The 16,432-nt window shown below is 44.8% G+C and overlaps 1 protein-coding gene across 1 annotated transcript in view; it reads right to left on the reverse strand.

Moving 5' to 3' along the window:
* Window positions 1-232: 232 nt before the first annotated feature.
* The window catches only part of cdhr1a (cadherin-related family member 1a), a 45,471-nt gene continuing 29,271 nt past the window's right edge, over window positions 233-16,432 (reverse strand). Inside the window, exons 15-17 of the mRNA XM_070865365.1 lie at window positions 7,672-7,900; window positions 3,212-3,466; window positions 233-763 (exon numbers count right to left, since the gene is read on the reverse strand). Coding sequence (XP_070721466.1) covers window positions 233-763; window positions 3,212-3,466; window positions 7,672-7,900 — 1,015 coding nt within the window. The remainder of the gene's footprint in view (window positions 764-3,211; window positions 3,467-7,671; window positions 7,901-16,432) is intronic.

The following is a 16,432-nucleotide window of genomic DNA, read 5'->3' on the forward strand; positions in this document are numbered from 1 at the left end:
AACCGATGGGAGTGCGTGCATCATTTTTCAGACGGAAAGTAGAGGGTGTCATCTTATCGGTGGGTCAACTTATATGCAGCTCTGCAAGGTAGTAATAGATGCTGGGCCTTTATAACCCGTGAAACTTTTAAACTTTGCACTGTATACATGTTTTTGACATACGTAGAAACCATCCCTGGAGCATTTCACTCACATCATGTGCTCGATTTTATTGTAGCAAAAACAAAACATTTTATAAGTACAGTTTCGAAGCATCTTCATTCATCTTCCTTTCCAGGCGCAGTTTGAGTTCTGATACTAGGGCACCGTTGATGTTCGATGCCTTGTTTTTTGGCTGCTCAGGGGCATAGATCCTTTTGGGACTGAGGGAACCCGACACAGTCGGGAGACTCCAGTCTGACTTGTTGAGTCTGGCCGATAGTGGAGGAGGGAGCAGAGGGGCGCACGGCAGTGGCGAGCGGTTATTGTTGGTGCTCACGTTCTGCACATGCTGGCCGGCCCCAGAAGCTGGTCTTTTGGTGCCCTTCTTACCGCGGAACCACCCCGACCTGCGAGCCTGAGTCTGCCGGCGTGGTCTCTGCTTTATGATGCGTCTCACTGGCCCAACTCGATTGGTCTTTTTGTTCCGCCAGAATATCACCGTCGAAATTAAGATTGTAAGAATCACAAAGAAACAAACGATTCCAGCTAGCACTCCTATCACTTTCATAGGATTATCTCTAGATCGCAACAAAAAGTCTGCCACATGCCCTCTGTCAGAAGTCTGTAAAAGAGTACAAAGAAAACAAGTGATTTAGTCCCTAGGACTAGATTCTTCATTTGTACAACACATATGTACCGTTCATTAGATATCTCGTTTTCCTCGCATGCACAAAAGCCACACTCGCTCTTGCTTCGCTACAGCAACATTGACGCACTCATCCAATGCGTTTTTATCGGTCTACGAATTCAATAGTCTGGGAATTGAAGTTTGATTCCTGGTCTCAACTAAATCAGGCACCAGATCCCAAGATTTTCAGTTAGTGCCTAATGTAGATTCATTCGCCTAATTTGTTGCTTTACAAGTTATTGTTCTTCCCCAATTTTATGTCCTTTCCAATCACAGAACATTATGCAGCTCAGCGTTAGATAAGCCACCCGCTCCTTGGCCCCTAACCAAAGCCAGCTTTCAGCCATTTGTTAAGACATGCCTGAACATCCAGGATGACTCACGCTGCGAGGAGGCACCTGCTGGATCAGGAGGATAAGCACGATCAGAAGCTTTCCATATAAGAACATACCATAAGAATTAGGAGCAGGAGTTGGCCATTCGACCCCTCGAGCCTGCTCCGCCATTCTATAAGATCATTGCTGATTTGATCTTGGGCTCAGCTCCACTTCCCTGCCTGCTCCCCATAACCCTTGACTCCCTTATCGTTCAAAAATCTGTCTACCTCCACCTGAAATATATTCAATGACCCAGCCTCCACAGCTCTCTGGGGCAGAGAATTCCATAGATTTACAACTTTCCAAGATAAGAAATTCATCCTCATCTCAGTTCTAAATGGGCGACCCCTTATTCTTAAACTATGCCCCCTAGTTCTAGATTCCCCCACGAGTGGAAACATTCTCTCTGCATCTACCTTGTCAAGCCCCCTCAGTATCTTTTATGTTTCAATAAGATCCCCTCTCATTCTTCTAAACTCCAATGAGTATAGGCTCAACCTTTCTTCATAAGTCAACCCCTTCATCTGAGGAATCAACCTAGTGAACCTTCTCTGAACAGCCTCCAATGCAAGTATGTCCCTCCTTGAATAAGGAGCATAACTGTATGCAGTACTCTAGGTGTGGACTCACCAACACCCTGTTCAGTTGCAGCAGTACTTCCCTGCTTTTATACTCCATCCCCCTTGCAATAAAGGCCAACATTCAATTTTCTTCCTGATTAATTGTGGTACCTGCATATTCATTTTTTATGTTTCGTGCACAAGGACCCCTAGGTCCCTCAGTACTGCAGAATTTTATAATCTCCATTTAAATAATAATTTGCTTTTTTATTTTTCCTGCTAAAGTGGATAACCTCACACTTTCCCACATTATACTCCATCTGCCAAATATTTGCCCACTCACTTAGTCTGTCTATATCCCTTTGCAGATTCTTTGTGTCCTCCTTGCAACTTGCTTTCTCACACATCTTTGAATCATCAGCAAACTTGGCTACATTACACTCGGTCCCTTCATCCAAGTCATGAATATAGATTGTAAATAGTTGAGGCCCCAGCACTGATCCCTGCGGCACCCCACTAGTTACCGCTTGCCATGTGAATTTGCAGCAAGATTAGCACTGAGGCTTTCCTGCAGAGTTGTTTCTGTTTGGACTTGGAGGAGAAAATGGCGGCTTCCTCTTTGAGTCGCAAGTAGCCTGAATAATTTCAGCCTGTTCCTGGCACATGAGCGCAGAACATAAAACTTCTTTGTTCTTTCCACCTAATTTTTCCAATTCAATTTAGAATAAAAGTCAAGTCTGTGCATGTAGAGACCCAGAACGAGCACCCACTATGCAAGAAGAAACTCTCATCAGCATTGTTGGTGTAACACGGGGGAGTATGAGAAACCCTACCACTGAGGCACACCATGCCATATCTGGTGTAGGAGTGATTGATTACATAGGATTATATATGAAAGACGGCACAGAAACAGGCCATTCAGCCCGACAAGTCCATGCCGGTGTTTATGCTCCACTCGAGCCTCCTCCTGTCTTTCCTCATCTGACTCTTTCGGCATAACCCTCGATTCCCTTCTCCCTCATATGCTTGTCCAGCCTCCCCTTAAATGCATCGATACTATTCGCTTCAACCACTCCCTGTGGCAGCGAGTTCCACATTCTCACCACTCTTTGGGTGAAGAAGTTCCTTCTGAATTCCCTATTGGATTTCTTGGTGACTATCTTATAAAGACGGCCTCTAGTTTTGCTCTTCCCTACAAGTGGAAACACTCTCTCTGTATCCACTCTTATCAAAACCCTTTCATAATTTTAAAGACCTCTATTAGGTCACCCCTCAGCCTTCTTTTTTCAAATTACTAATCAATGGATGCAAAGGTTTCTGGAGATGTTCTGTTCTGAATTACTGACCTCCACCTCAGTGAATCCTCCAAACCAGTCAGATTGTCGCATTTTACTTTTGCATTCTTGCGTGGTTACCGCGCACCCCCTGAGGGAACATATACTTACCTCCTCTGTAATATCGATCCTGACAACAGCTGTTGTGCTGAATGAAGGAGAGCCTCTGTCCTTCGCTTGCACTACCAGTGACCACTGACAGTCTTTGTTTCTGGTGATGTTGTGAATGACCTCCAGGGATTTGATGTAGGACTTCAGCACTATCTCCCCTGTGGCTTGGTCAATGTCGAAAAGGTTTGGTGGGTCTGCTTGCATGATCGAGTAATCTACAACATTGTTTGGCTCTTCTGCATCTTCATCTTTGGCCTGCAGTCAAAAAAAAGAATGTTTAACACAAATGACATAATTCATCAGATCGCTCCAGAAACTCGCCTGAAGGACAAGATGTTGGCACCAGCACTAATTATTGCACAACTTAACTGCAAATCTTTCTCACCCGTGCAGTGGGGAAAAGCTCCCCCCCCAGAGCTAGTTGGCAATTTCAATAAGATTCATATCGGACGGCTAGGATTTCTCTGTCCCTCTCAGCTGCCATCTTGCAACGGGACAATTGGTCATGAAGCCTACTGGAAGGCACCATCCTCTCCTTTTGTTTTAATCTTTGCAGCTTGGAGATAATGACAGATGAGCTATGGGGATCTTTGTTTGATGGAGATAGGACCGCAATGTGTTTCATTTTAAACTCTTCCTCCTCACTGAGGTTTGTTATCACCAATGTTCATAAGAACATAAGAAATAGGAGCAGGAGTCGGCCAAACGGCCCCCCGAGCCTGCTCCACCATTCAATAAGATCATGGTTGATCTGATCTTGGCCTCAACTCCACTTCCCTGCCCGCTCCCCATAACCCTTGACTCCCTTATCATTCAAGAATCTGTCTATCTCCACCTTACATATATTCAATGACCCAGCCTCCTGAGATGAAGGGGTTGTCTTATGAAGAAAGGTTGAGCAGGTTGGGGCAGAGAATTCCAAAGATTCATGAGCCTCTGGGAGAAAAAAATCCTCCTCATTTCTGTTTTAAATGGGCAACCCCTTATTCTGAAACTATGCCCCCTAGTTCTAGATTCCTTCACGAGGGGAAACATCCTCTCTGCATCTACCCTGTTAAGCCACCTTAGAATCTTATACGCTTCCATAAGATCACCTCTCACTCTTCTAAACTCCAATGAGTACAGGCCCAACCTGCTCAACCTTTCTTCATACGACAACCCCTTCATCTCAGGAATCAACCTTGTGAACCTTCTCTGAACTGCTTCCAATGCAAGTATATCCCTCCTTAAATAAGGAGACCAAGGGCCCAAAATTCCACATTGCCTTTTTTTGGCGCAATCTCAGATTAACGGCCGATTTTTTAAGCCGAAGTAGCGCCAAAAAAAGTCAGGAGTTTCGCCATTTTTCTCTTTGAATTTGGCGCAGTGCAGAAAGACCATAGCTTCTGTGGGTGGAGCTTACCTTCTGTGCTGAAAAAGTGAGGCCTCATTCTGCGCATGCCCAATCATTTAGGTTTCCAGGGCAACGTGTAATAACCCACCCCTATCCCTGCCCGAAAAGAAACTCCACTGCTGGCGCTCTCCCTGGCTTGGCTTCCACTCCTCCACATCCCCCCCCACCCACCCCACCCCCCAGCGCCAAGCTCCTGTGTCCGGCCGAGGGAGCGATCCTGCCGGCCGGCACTCCGACCCCGTGTGCCTCGAGCCCGGTGAGCAGCGGTTCACTGGTGGAACTTCAACTCGCAATTTACTGCAATAAATAAAACTTCTCTTTTCCCTCGGCAGAAGCAAACATTTTTAATTCGTTTGGACATAACATAAGTCTTGTTCACTCCCGCCAAAACCTGTAACTCAGCTCCGATAAACAAGTTGGCATCTGTAACGCCGATTTCTATCTGACTCCGATTGGGTACGGTACGGTTTTTCAAGGTGGTCCCAGTGCTGTTTTTGAAAAAATCTTTATTGGTGAAACTCGCAAAAACGGGCAAAAATGGTTACGAGTGGGTTGGACCCCAAGTGATGGCATAAACACGTTAACTAAAAAAATCAGACATTACCTGTTAAGGCCGGTGTTATATCCTTGTCGAGACTTGAAAAATTAAGTTAGCTGAAAAAAACACAGATACCTCCAAAAATTTGGTGCTAAATGGTGGCGAATTCTGGGCCCCAAAACTGTACACAGGACTCCAGGTTCAGTCTCACCCGCGCCCTGTACAGTTGTAGCAGGACTTCCCTACTTTTATACTTTTATCCCTCTAAGCTGCACGTGTGTGCAGCCACGCAGTAATCTGCACGGTCCCGCGCAGGCCGCTCACAAGTTTTTCCATTGGAAATACTGCGCATGCGCAGACATTCAAAGGGACTGCGCATTGAAATAAACAGGCTGCACGAATATAGACAATTTAGAGGGAACACTGGTACTCAGTGTGAACATTTTTGTGATTTTTGCTCAGGAAAAGCCAACTGGCAGATGTAGAAGTGATCGTCCTGTCCCCGGAACCCTTGCCAACACCTTTGCCACCTGAAAGCTTGCTTTCTCTGACATGCTCTTTGGTGGTCTCATGGACTATACGTAACACCAAGTCATTCAGAACACTGCCACCTGCATCCTCTCCCATACTGGACCAAGACCTAGCTCTGTCATGCCAGTGTGGTTGCTGGTGTGCAACGGCCACCACACGTTAAAAAAATCCACCCACAGGCACCTTCAGGATGTTATTCTGGTCCTTCATTGAAACACCTGTGAACTCATCCTTTTTTGCCGTGGAGGCGTCATCCTCGTTTCGAGGGACCACCTATGACTGATCCCATACTAAATCCAAAACCCTATTGCTCCTGTCATGATTGACCTCCATTGGTTGTACATCCACCAGCAAATAGCATTTTCTTCTTGGAATTTAGAAGAATGAGAGGTGATCTGACTAAAACATATGAGATTCTGAGGGGCTTGACAGAGTAGATGGTGAAATCTAGAACTAAGGGGCATAGTTTCAGAATAAGGGGTCGCCCATTGAAGTTGGAGATGAGGAGGAATTTCTTCTCTCAGAGAGTCGTGAATCTTTGCAATTCTCTACCCAGAGAGCTGTGGAGGCTGAGTCATTGAATATATTTAAGGCTGAAATATGCAGATTCTTGAACTATAGGGGAATCAGGCAAGAAAGTGGAATTGTGTCCAAGATCAGATCGGCCATGATCTTATTGAATGGCGGAGCAGGCTCAGGGGCCATATGGCCTACTCCTGCTCCTATTTCTTATGTCCTTACATTCTTTCAATCCTTGTTCTTGTTTCCAAGTCACTTTGTGGCCTTGCTCCACAGTACTTCTGCAGTATTCTCCAATCCAGTGTCCTGACATGGGCCCTCTGCTCTTCCAACTGTGCTCTATGATACCTGTCCCCTTCGGCTCTTTGTGCCAGGGCTTTCAGCCACTGTGCGCCTGCACTCCTGGACACTGTTTTAATTTCTTCTCATCTTCCCGCTTCTTCCCACTGTCAAAATTCTCCTTAAAAATCTCTCTCTTCATTCACCTCCTCTAACCTTCTCCCTCACTTCCTGATTGGTGCCTTCCAATCTCTTGTGAAACATGTTGAGTTGTTAATGTGCAATATCACCGGACATTGTCAACACTATTGACCTTCCTGGCATGGCCACAATGCAGCTATTCACAGATGCCACTGTTAACAGTAAATGTTCTACTTTTAGAAATGATTGTATAGTATAAGAACATAAGAACATAAGAATTAGCAGCAGGAGTAGGCCATTGGGCCCCTCAAGCCTGCTCCGCCATTCAATAAGATCATGGCTGATCTTTTACCTCAACTCCACTTTCCTGCATTATCCCCATATCCTTTGATTCCCTTAATATCTAAAAATCTCTGTCTTGAACATAATCAATTACTGAGCCTCCACAGCCATTTGGGGTAGAGAATTCCAAAGATTCACCACCCTCTGAGTGAAGAAATTTCTCCTCATCTCAGTCCTAAATGGCCGACCCTTTATTCTGCGTCTGTGACTCCCCGGTTCTAGACTCCCCTGCCCGTGGAAAACATCCTCCCTGCATCTATCCTGTCAAACCTTGTAAGAATTTTGAATGTTTCAATGAGATCACCTCTCACTCTTCTAAACTCGAGAAAATATAGGCCTAGTCAGCTCAATCTCTCCTCTCTCTATACTGATGCTCCATGCACTGTGGAAATGCAATCAAGAGGGCGGATGGGTGATCGGCTCCCAGATCCCTGGCAATGGCCCTCTGTACTGCCCACAGTGAGGTGGGTGATTAAAGTTTGGGATCAATCTTCCTTCAAATTTTCCCTCATTCTGCTAGAGCACCATGCTCTGACTGATGTTAGAAACTAGTATAGTCCAGACCCCACCATTCTGCAACAGACAAAGATTTTTAACCTGAAACTTTACTTGAGAAAATGTAATCTCTGTAAACTCTGATCTGATTCATCTATGGCTCACACATCTATACATTGGGAGACAATAATATATAAAAATTATTTCGCTCCCCTTTCTTACCTCAACTTTTACGGGTGATCCAATGATCATAACCTTCTCCAAAATATTCTCGTTAAATTCTGGATAGTGATCATTTATATCGAGAATGGTTACAAAGATTTCAGCCAAGCTGTACTTCCCTTCCGCATCATCCGCTTTGATGTGAAAGTTGTACTTGGATTGCAGCTCCGCGTCCAGCACAGCCCAGGGTTGCGTGTAAATAATCCCCGTGATGGGGTGAATCAGAAATCTGAAAAATAAGGATTCAGGAAAATAATAGGCCGGTCTATAATTACACACTCCATCCGGGAGGGCGTTGAGCTCTTCGAGTCTCAACGCAAAGAGCATGAAGAGGCCAGGCGCAGGCAGCGGAAGGAGCGCGCGGCAAGCCAGCCCCACCCACCCCTTCCCTCGACGAATGTCTGTCCCACCTGTAACACGGTCTGTGGCTCTCGTATCGGACTGTTCCGCCATCAAAGAACTCACTTTGGGAGTGGAAGCAAGTCTTCCTTGATTCCGAGGGACTGCCTATGATGATAATGATGTTGACACACTGATAAGATGCAGTGAGCAGCCATCTCGATATGTTGTTCTGATCAAACCAAAAATGTATAACACTTAACACACTTATATATCAATTCCAAAGTTTTAATCATTATTTTTTAGTGAATTTGCTGTTCATCAATTTAAAGTTGTCACAAAGAGAATGAAGGGAGAGGTTAGAAGAAATGTCTTCATACAGAGGGTTGTTGGAGCTCAGAATACTTTGGAGTACAGGAGCAGTTGATTACATAAGATATACGGCACAGAAACAGGCCATTCGGCCCAACCAGGCCATGCTCCACTCGAGCCTCCTCCCGTCTTTCCTCAGCTAAATCTAATCGCATAACCCTCTATTCCCTTCTCCCTCATATGCTTGTCTAGCCTCCCCTTAAATGCGTCAATACTATTCACTTTAACCACTCCCTGTGGCAGCGAGTTCCACATTCTCACCACTCTCTGGGTAAAGAAGTTCCTTCTGAATTCCCTATTGGATTTCTTGGTGACTATCTGATATTGATGAACTCAAGTGGAAACATTCTCTCTGTATCCACTCTGTCAAAACCTTTCATAATTTTAAAGACCTATATTAGATCACCTCTCAGCCTTCTTTTTTCAAGAGAAAAGAGGCCCAGCCTGTTCATCCTTTCCTGCTATGTATACCCTTGCATTTCTGGTATCATCCTTGTAAATCTTCTCTGCACCCTCTCCAGTGCCTCTATACCATTTTTATAATATGGCGACCAGAACTGTTCTGGGCAAGGCAGAGACCATTGCATCCTTTAAGGGAAAACTGGCTAAATATTTGAAGCAGAGGAAGGTGCAGGGAATGTGAGGAGAGAAGAGGGCAGTGGGATTAGATTTGGATCGCTTTCGCAAGGACCTGTACAGAGACAACGGCCCAATGACCCCTTCCCGTGCTTTAAGCATTTATGATTTGGAGTTGAGGGATATTTGTGCCGGGCATTGGAACATTTTCCATTCTGAGCGTGCATCATCAGTGTCAGACAGTCACATCACGGTGACACTTTCCCATTCCAGTCACCCCATGGGCTCTCAGAGTGACTGCTGCCAACGAACCGGAAACGGTCTGTGCATGCACGCTGCCGGTTTGTCATGAGAGCAGGTTCGTTAAAAAGAAATGCAAAAGCGGGGGAAGGGAGATGGGTTGTTGAGAAAGCTGGAAAACTGCAGCATGTCTCAGATTCTACGTCTGTTGTGGTGAACGTTATTTTTTAAATTTGGGACCTAACGGTTATGCACAGAATGCTTCTGCACAGCTTCCGGTTCGTTGGCAGGAGCCACTGCATTTTAGTAATGTAATGACAAGTTAAGTAGTGAGTCCAACATGTCCTTAGGTAAAGCAGGTTTACGAGAATAGAAGTTTTAAAACACATCGGAAAATGCGTTGCTATAAAATGATCAGCTACACATTCAGAAAATCAGTCTGTTAACTGGCACCAAGCTCATGGTCTACAGGGCTGTAGTGATACCCGCCCTCCTGTATGGCTCAGAGACGTGGACTATATACAGCAGGCATCTTAAAGCGCTGGAGAAGTACCACCAGCGATGCCTCCGCAAGATCCTGCAAATCCACTGGGAGGACAGACGCATCAACGCCAATGTACTCGCCCGGGCCAACATCCCCAGCATCAAAGCACTGAGCACACTTGACCAGCTCCGCTGGGCAGGCCACATTGTCCGCGTGACCGACATTGTCCGTAATCAAGCGCTCTACTCGGAACTCCTAAACGGCAAGCGAGCCCCAGGTGGGCAGAGGAAACGTTTCAAGGACACCCTCAAAGCCTCCTTGGTAAAGTGCAACATCCCCACCGACACCTGGGAATCCCTGGCCCAGGACCGCCCAAAGTGGAGGAAGAGCATCCGGGAGGGCGCTGAGCACCTCGAGTCTCGTCACCGAGAGCGTGCAGAAAACAAGCGCAGACAGCGGAAACAACATGCAGCAAACCAGACTCCCCACCCGCCCTTTCCTTCAACCACTGACTGTCCCACCTGTGACAGAGACTGTAATTCCCGCATTGGACTGTTCACTCACCTGAGAACTCACTTTTAGAGTGGAAGCAAGTCTTCCTCGATCCCGAGGGACTGTCTATGATGATGATGATAAACTGGCAGCTCTCAGTTACTTTGAGTGGATGCACTCAAAGCTGTCAGTTAATTAGCTTGTGTCCAATGTAACATGGGGAATATAATACACCAGTGTAACAAGGAAGAATGCATGGCAGTTTTCAATGTATTAGCATCTGCTTAGTTATATGCTGATTATGTAACATTGCAATTCCAGTTCTGTACAATATGGGGCGGGTGTGCATGTAAATATGATGATTGAGACTAGCTAAGTGCATAAACCTTTGTGTTGTGGGATCTTATAAGAAAGAAAGACTTGCATTTATATAGCGCCTTTCATGACCACCGAACGTCTTCAAGCGCTTTACAGCCAATGAAGTACTTTTGGAGTGCAGTCACTGTTGCAAAGTAGGAAACACGGCAGCCAATTTGCACACAGCAAGCTCCCAGAAACAGCAATGTGATAATGACCAGGTAATCTGTTTTTGTTATGTTGATTGAGGGATAAATATTGGCCAGGACAGCAGGGATAACTCTCCAGCTCTTCTTTGAAATGGTGCCATGGGATCGTTAACATCCACCGAGAGGGCAGACGGGGTCTTGGAGTGTCAGCCTAGATTTTTGTGCTCAAGTCTCTGGAGTGGGACTTGAACCTACAGTCTTCTGACTCAGATGGTAAAGTGCTACCCACTCAGCCACTTTATAAATGGTTACGTGATTATTTAAGCTATAGCACATAAATAGCAACACTGATCATTTCCCCAGCATGGTTTTCATAGAATCGTAGAAGTCTACGGCACAGAAGAAGGCCGTTTGGTCCATCGGGTCCATGCTGACCGAAAAAGAGCAACCCAGCCTAATCCCACCTTCCAGCACTAGGTCCGTAGCCCTGTAGGTTACGGCTCTTCAAGTGCACATCCAAATACTTTTAAATGTGATGGCCGTTTCTGCCTCTACCACCCTTTCAGGCAGTGAGTTCCAGGCCCCACCACTCTCGGGTGAAAAAAGTTCTTCTCAACTCCCTCTAATCCTTTTACCAATTACCATAAATCTACGCCTCTGGTTATTGACCTCTCTGCTAAGGGAAATAGGTCCTTCCTATCCACTCTATCTAGGTCCCTCATAATTTTATACACCTCAATTAAATCTTTCCTCAGCCTCCTCTGTTCCAAAGAAAACAACCCCAGCCTATCCAATCTTTCCTCATGGTGAAAATTCTCCAGCCCTGGCAACATCCTCGTAAATCTCCTCTGTACCCTCTCGTGTGCATCTTTCCTGTAATGTGGTGACCAGAACTGTTGGCTGTTTGCAGAATGTAGTTTAAATAGTACCTTAATCATTTAAAAAAAAAATCTCAGCATAATAAGTTGATAGCATTACATCCTTAATCATTTTTAGATATTGTTCTCGGATGCAAAAAGAATTATAGCCATTTTTTCTGAGTGTGGATGTGTGTCCACTAGAGGGGGTGTTAATACAACAGGCACATATTTTTCCAGTTTAAACATTAGCCTGATTTTAAAACAAGTGTCATAGATGTTGTTGAAAGTGTCCACTTTTTTCCAGTAATGCAGATGGATGGCAAATACTTCCCCTAAAGATGTCAACATTTTATATTTGTCTTAGCAGCAAAATAGATTAAGCATTTTCTCCGCTCCCCTCCTTACGACATTACTCACTCTCTAGCGTACAGTTCCACAGCTGTCTCAGCCCAGTGCCCATTGTTCACTGTGAGTTATGGAGAGACTGGAGTAGCTGAGGTTGTTCTCCTTAAAGCAGAGAAAAGTGAGAGGAGATTTGATAGAGGCATTCAAAACCACCAGGGGTCTAGACAGAGTAGATAGAGAGAAGTTGTTCCCTTTGGCGGAAGGATCGAAAACTAGAGGACACAAATTGGCAGGAGAACCAAAGGCGACATTGTAAGAATAAAAGTGTTTATTAATGATTAAAATTGATTCTGTGTATGTATAAATGTTAAAAGTGTAGATTATATGGAAAGGCCTGTTTGTGTTGAAACAAAATGAAAGCCCACAGTTTGCCAGCGTGGGCTGAGTTTTGAAAGAAACAAAATGGAAGCCCACAGAGCTGCCGCATGGGTTTTGTGTATTGGAAATCTATTTAAACTAATCAAGAGATGGCTGAGCCAGGCCAGACAGATACATGTGTGAGGCGAGCCAATAAGGAACTGCCCTGGAACCAAGGTCCAATCCTGAGGCTTTCTGAGGGACAATGTCTTTGAGAGGTATAAAGAACTCAGCCAAAAACTTTTCTCTCTCTCCTGAACCAGCCAGCCAAAGGGAAGTAACGTATATCACTCTTTATTATAACCTCATTGTATCTGTTGTAACTAAGGTGGATGTGCATGTGTGTGTGTTTCTTTTAATAAACTGTTCCAATTGTTTTTAAAGAATTGTCTCACTGTCAAATTTAATGCCAGAGATTTAGAAAACGTACAACATGAAGAAAATCTTTTTACGCAGCGAGTAGTTGGGATCTGGAATGCGCTGCCTGAGAGGGCGGTGTAAGCAGACTCAATTGTGGCTTTCAAAAGGGAATTGGATAAGTACCTGAAGGAAAAGGATTTGCAGGGTTACGGGGAACGGGCGGGGAATTGGGACCAGCTGAAGTCCTCTCGTAGATAGCCGGCATGGGCTTGATGGGCCGAATGGCCTCCTTCTGTGCTGTAACCATTCTATGATTCTATTTGTGCTTCCAATAGGAATGAGGTATAGCACTCAGGGGCAGGAAGCTAGATTAATTTCTTCCTCTAATCTAAAGGCCATGCGTCCAATTTCAACTCAGATTGAGCTTGGGAATTTATTGATCTCTATGGCTTAGAAACAGAGGGTAGTGAATTTCCATGGAGTTCCTCCTCTTCAACCCCACCTCCCATAACTCGGCCAGAAAAGCAGCGGGAACCCCAGAAAAACAGACAAATGAGTGGGAGAACCTACAGAGATTTTACCCAGAACATGTTTCAGTTCAGGTTGTTTAGACAGTACTGCTGTAAAGAAGGGAGATAAGCACCAAACTAAATGTGCAGTTTTAGAATTTTGAGTAAAGTTTTATTGTCTTGGTCCCTGCAAAGATATTATTTGGACAAATGCTCAGTTTGTAATTTATAAGAGACAGAATTATATGAAGTATTTATATATTGTTTTTCAAAGATCTCAATCTTCTGTTTAATCAAGTAAAGAAGGAAATGATAAACTTGCATTTATATAGCGCCTTTCACAACAACTGGACATCCCAGAACGCTTTACAGCCAATGAAGTATTCTTTGGAGTGTAGTCGCTGTTGTAATGTAGGAAACACAGCAGCCAATCTGCGCACAGCAAGTTCCCACAAACAGCAATGCGCTAATGACCAGATCATCTGCTTTTTTTGTTGTGTTGATTGAGGGATAAATATTGGCCAGGACACCGGGGATAACTCCCCTGCACTTCTTCAAAATAGTGACATGGGATCTTTTACGTCCACCTGAGAGGGCAGATGGAGTCTCGGTTTAACATTTCATCCGAAAAACGGCACCTCCGACAGTGCAGCACTCCCTGTGCATTCGGGAGGGCGCTGAGCTCCTCGCGTATCGTCGCCGAGAGCCTGCAGAAATCAAGTGCAGGCAGCGGAAGGAGCGTGTGGCAAACCGGGCTCCCTGCCCACCCTTTCCCTCAACGACTATCTGTCCCACCTGTGACAGAGACTGTGGTTCTCGTATTGGACTGTAGAGCCACCTAAGAACTCATGCTAAGAGTGGAAGCAAATCTTCCTCGATTCCGAGGGACTGCCTCTGATGATGATGATAACTCCCTCAGTACTGCACTGGCGTGTCAGCCTAGATTTTTGTGCTCAAGTCTTGGAGCCATTTGATACATTTCTTTATCCAACCTCTACCAAGTGACCCAAATGTCCATCCTGAGCCAATTAACGGCTTAAGAAGAGATTTACTGTGACGATATAAAAGCAAATGCTTAACGATTGGGAGACTGAAGCACACTAAATTCATTGTACGCCTTGTGAAACATTTTTCTAACCACACATTCTTAAGAAACGTAGAATACGGAGAACAATGTGGAGAGAGGTGGCGGGGGTGGGGGGGGGTGAGGTGGTGGGAAGGAAGGGGCACAAAGTTGAAACACAACAACCCTGAAATTACTCTGTTGTACACTGAAGGACAAATACTTAAGACGTTTGATTGAAATTCCTCTCTCACTGCTATTTTAATGAAGCTGTCAAAGGGCTTAAAATAATTTGGGTAACTGAAATAGGAGAGAGGAATTTCAGACAACTACAATAATATTTTGCAGAATAACAATCCCCCTCCTCCCCCTCGCCCCTCCCCATCCCTCCTTCCCAACTTGGCTGCAGCATCATTAAAAATGGTTCTGAAGACATCATAAAGAATATAACTATTGTAATCTTGACATTGTGTTCTATCCTGCACTACCTTCAGCGGATACAGCTGTAATATTTAAGCAGTTTCCTACTCTTGGCAGACTTGTTATTGTGGAATGCATCACAAACATTTTTATTATTTTCAGTGCTCCACGGCACTTGTCTCCAGTCATGTTGTTTTAGCCCCTTGCTCACTAGGATGACAGAAGGAGTAAAACGGGTCAAGACAAATGCCTGCATTAAAGGAGGTCCTGTACAATGAGAGTTGCCGAGTTTCAGAGTTTGCCCTGGAATCTCCAAGAATGAAAGATTAATCTCCGGGACACTGCTGTGAGAAACCCAGGAGAAATATTTCGGGTAAATAAAAACAGAAAATGTTGGAACTATTCAGCCAGGTCAGGCAGCATCTGCGGAGGGAGAAACAGAGTTAACATTTCAGATCGCCGACCCGTTGTCAGATGCTGCCTGACCTGCTGAGTATGACGAAGGGTCGTCGACCTAAAATGTTGGGCTCAAAATTGTCCCACCCCTTTTTTCAGCGCACTCACAGGAGATGCGCCGCTTTTCTGCACTGAAAAGTGCTGCGAAAAAATCGCTCCCCACTTTAGCCGCTGTCCGGCCTCTCCCGGGTCTTCGTGCAGCATGGCCAGTCGGGTCGGGGGCGGAGCCAGCGTCCCATGCTGAAAACAGTGCCGGGATGTCTGCACATGTGTGCTGGAGTGTGCGCGCATGCGCAGTAGCTCCTCGCCCCCAGCCTCTCAGTGTGCGTGCTGCAGCTTGGGACCTGATCATCATCATCAGCATATCGGTTACTGGTGTGTCCCGCCCCTATCGCAGGCCGAGTGGCCAACCGCACAGGCCGGCCCGCTGTCTTCCCGGGCTGAAGCTGGAGGTAAGGTAGGACTTCTATTTTTTATTTGGATATTTTGAAAACATTTTATGAATATGTATTGACTCTTGTGAATAGTGGTGACCATTTGTCAAGCCTATTCACCTGGTGTTATTGTGAAAGAAGGACATAAGTGATGGAGGAACACTGAGAGAATATTTTATTTATTGAAATAGATTTTATTTAGATAATATGGGCTTAATTTTGGCCCAGTATAATCATTGCAAACAAATAATTGTTTAAATTAGTTGTGAGATCAGGGCAATTTAATTTAACTATCTTTTACTTCTTTTATTTTTGTAGTTTAAGCTTCCATGAATGCTTCTGTTGTATAGTAAATTAACTTTGCGAAGTTTGTCATATGATGTCCTGTATAGCTGTTTGATCCTATTCACATTTTTTAGTCAAGTCACTAAGTTCTGCTGGCCTCCGATGTACCTACCTGTGCTGATTTCTTAACTCTCCGCAAAGGTTTTCTGAAGTGGCCACATACGCTGGCCTCAGTAGATTTGGAGTAACTATTAGCTGGCCAAAATGGCCTAAATGGCCAAAACTGGCATAGGTGGCTGATAATGCCCCCTTTTGAGAAAAACTAAACTAAAGTAAAAAAATCCTAACTAACTCACTTACACTGACACAAATTGAATGTGCAAAATGGAGATTTTTAAGATACTCCAGAAAAATCAAGTTGCTCCAAAAAGAACGGAGCAACTCCTGGCCAATTTTGAGCCTCTAAACTCTGTTTCTCCCTCCACAGATGCTGCCTGACCAGCTGAATATTTCCAGCATTTTCTATTTTTTATTTTCAGATTTGCAGCGGCCGTAGTATTTTGCTTCTGTAGAAATATCTCAGGGTTGTTTACAAAAGAAAGT

The sequence above is a fragment of the Pristiophorus japonicus genome, chromosome 22 (genome assembly GCF_044704955.1).
Source record: "Pristiophorus japonicus isolate sPriJap1 chromosome 22, sPriJap1.hap1, whole genome shotgun sequence".
NCBI lineage: Eukaryota > Metazoa > Chordata > Chondrichthyes > Pristiophoridae > Pristiophorus > Pristiophorus japonicus.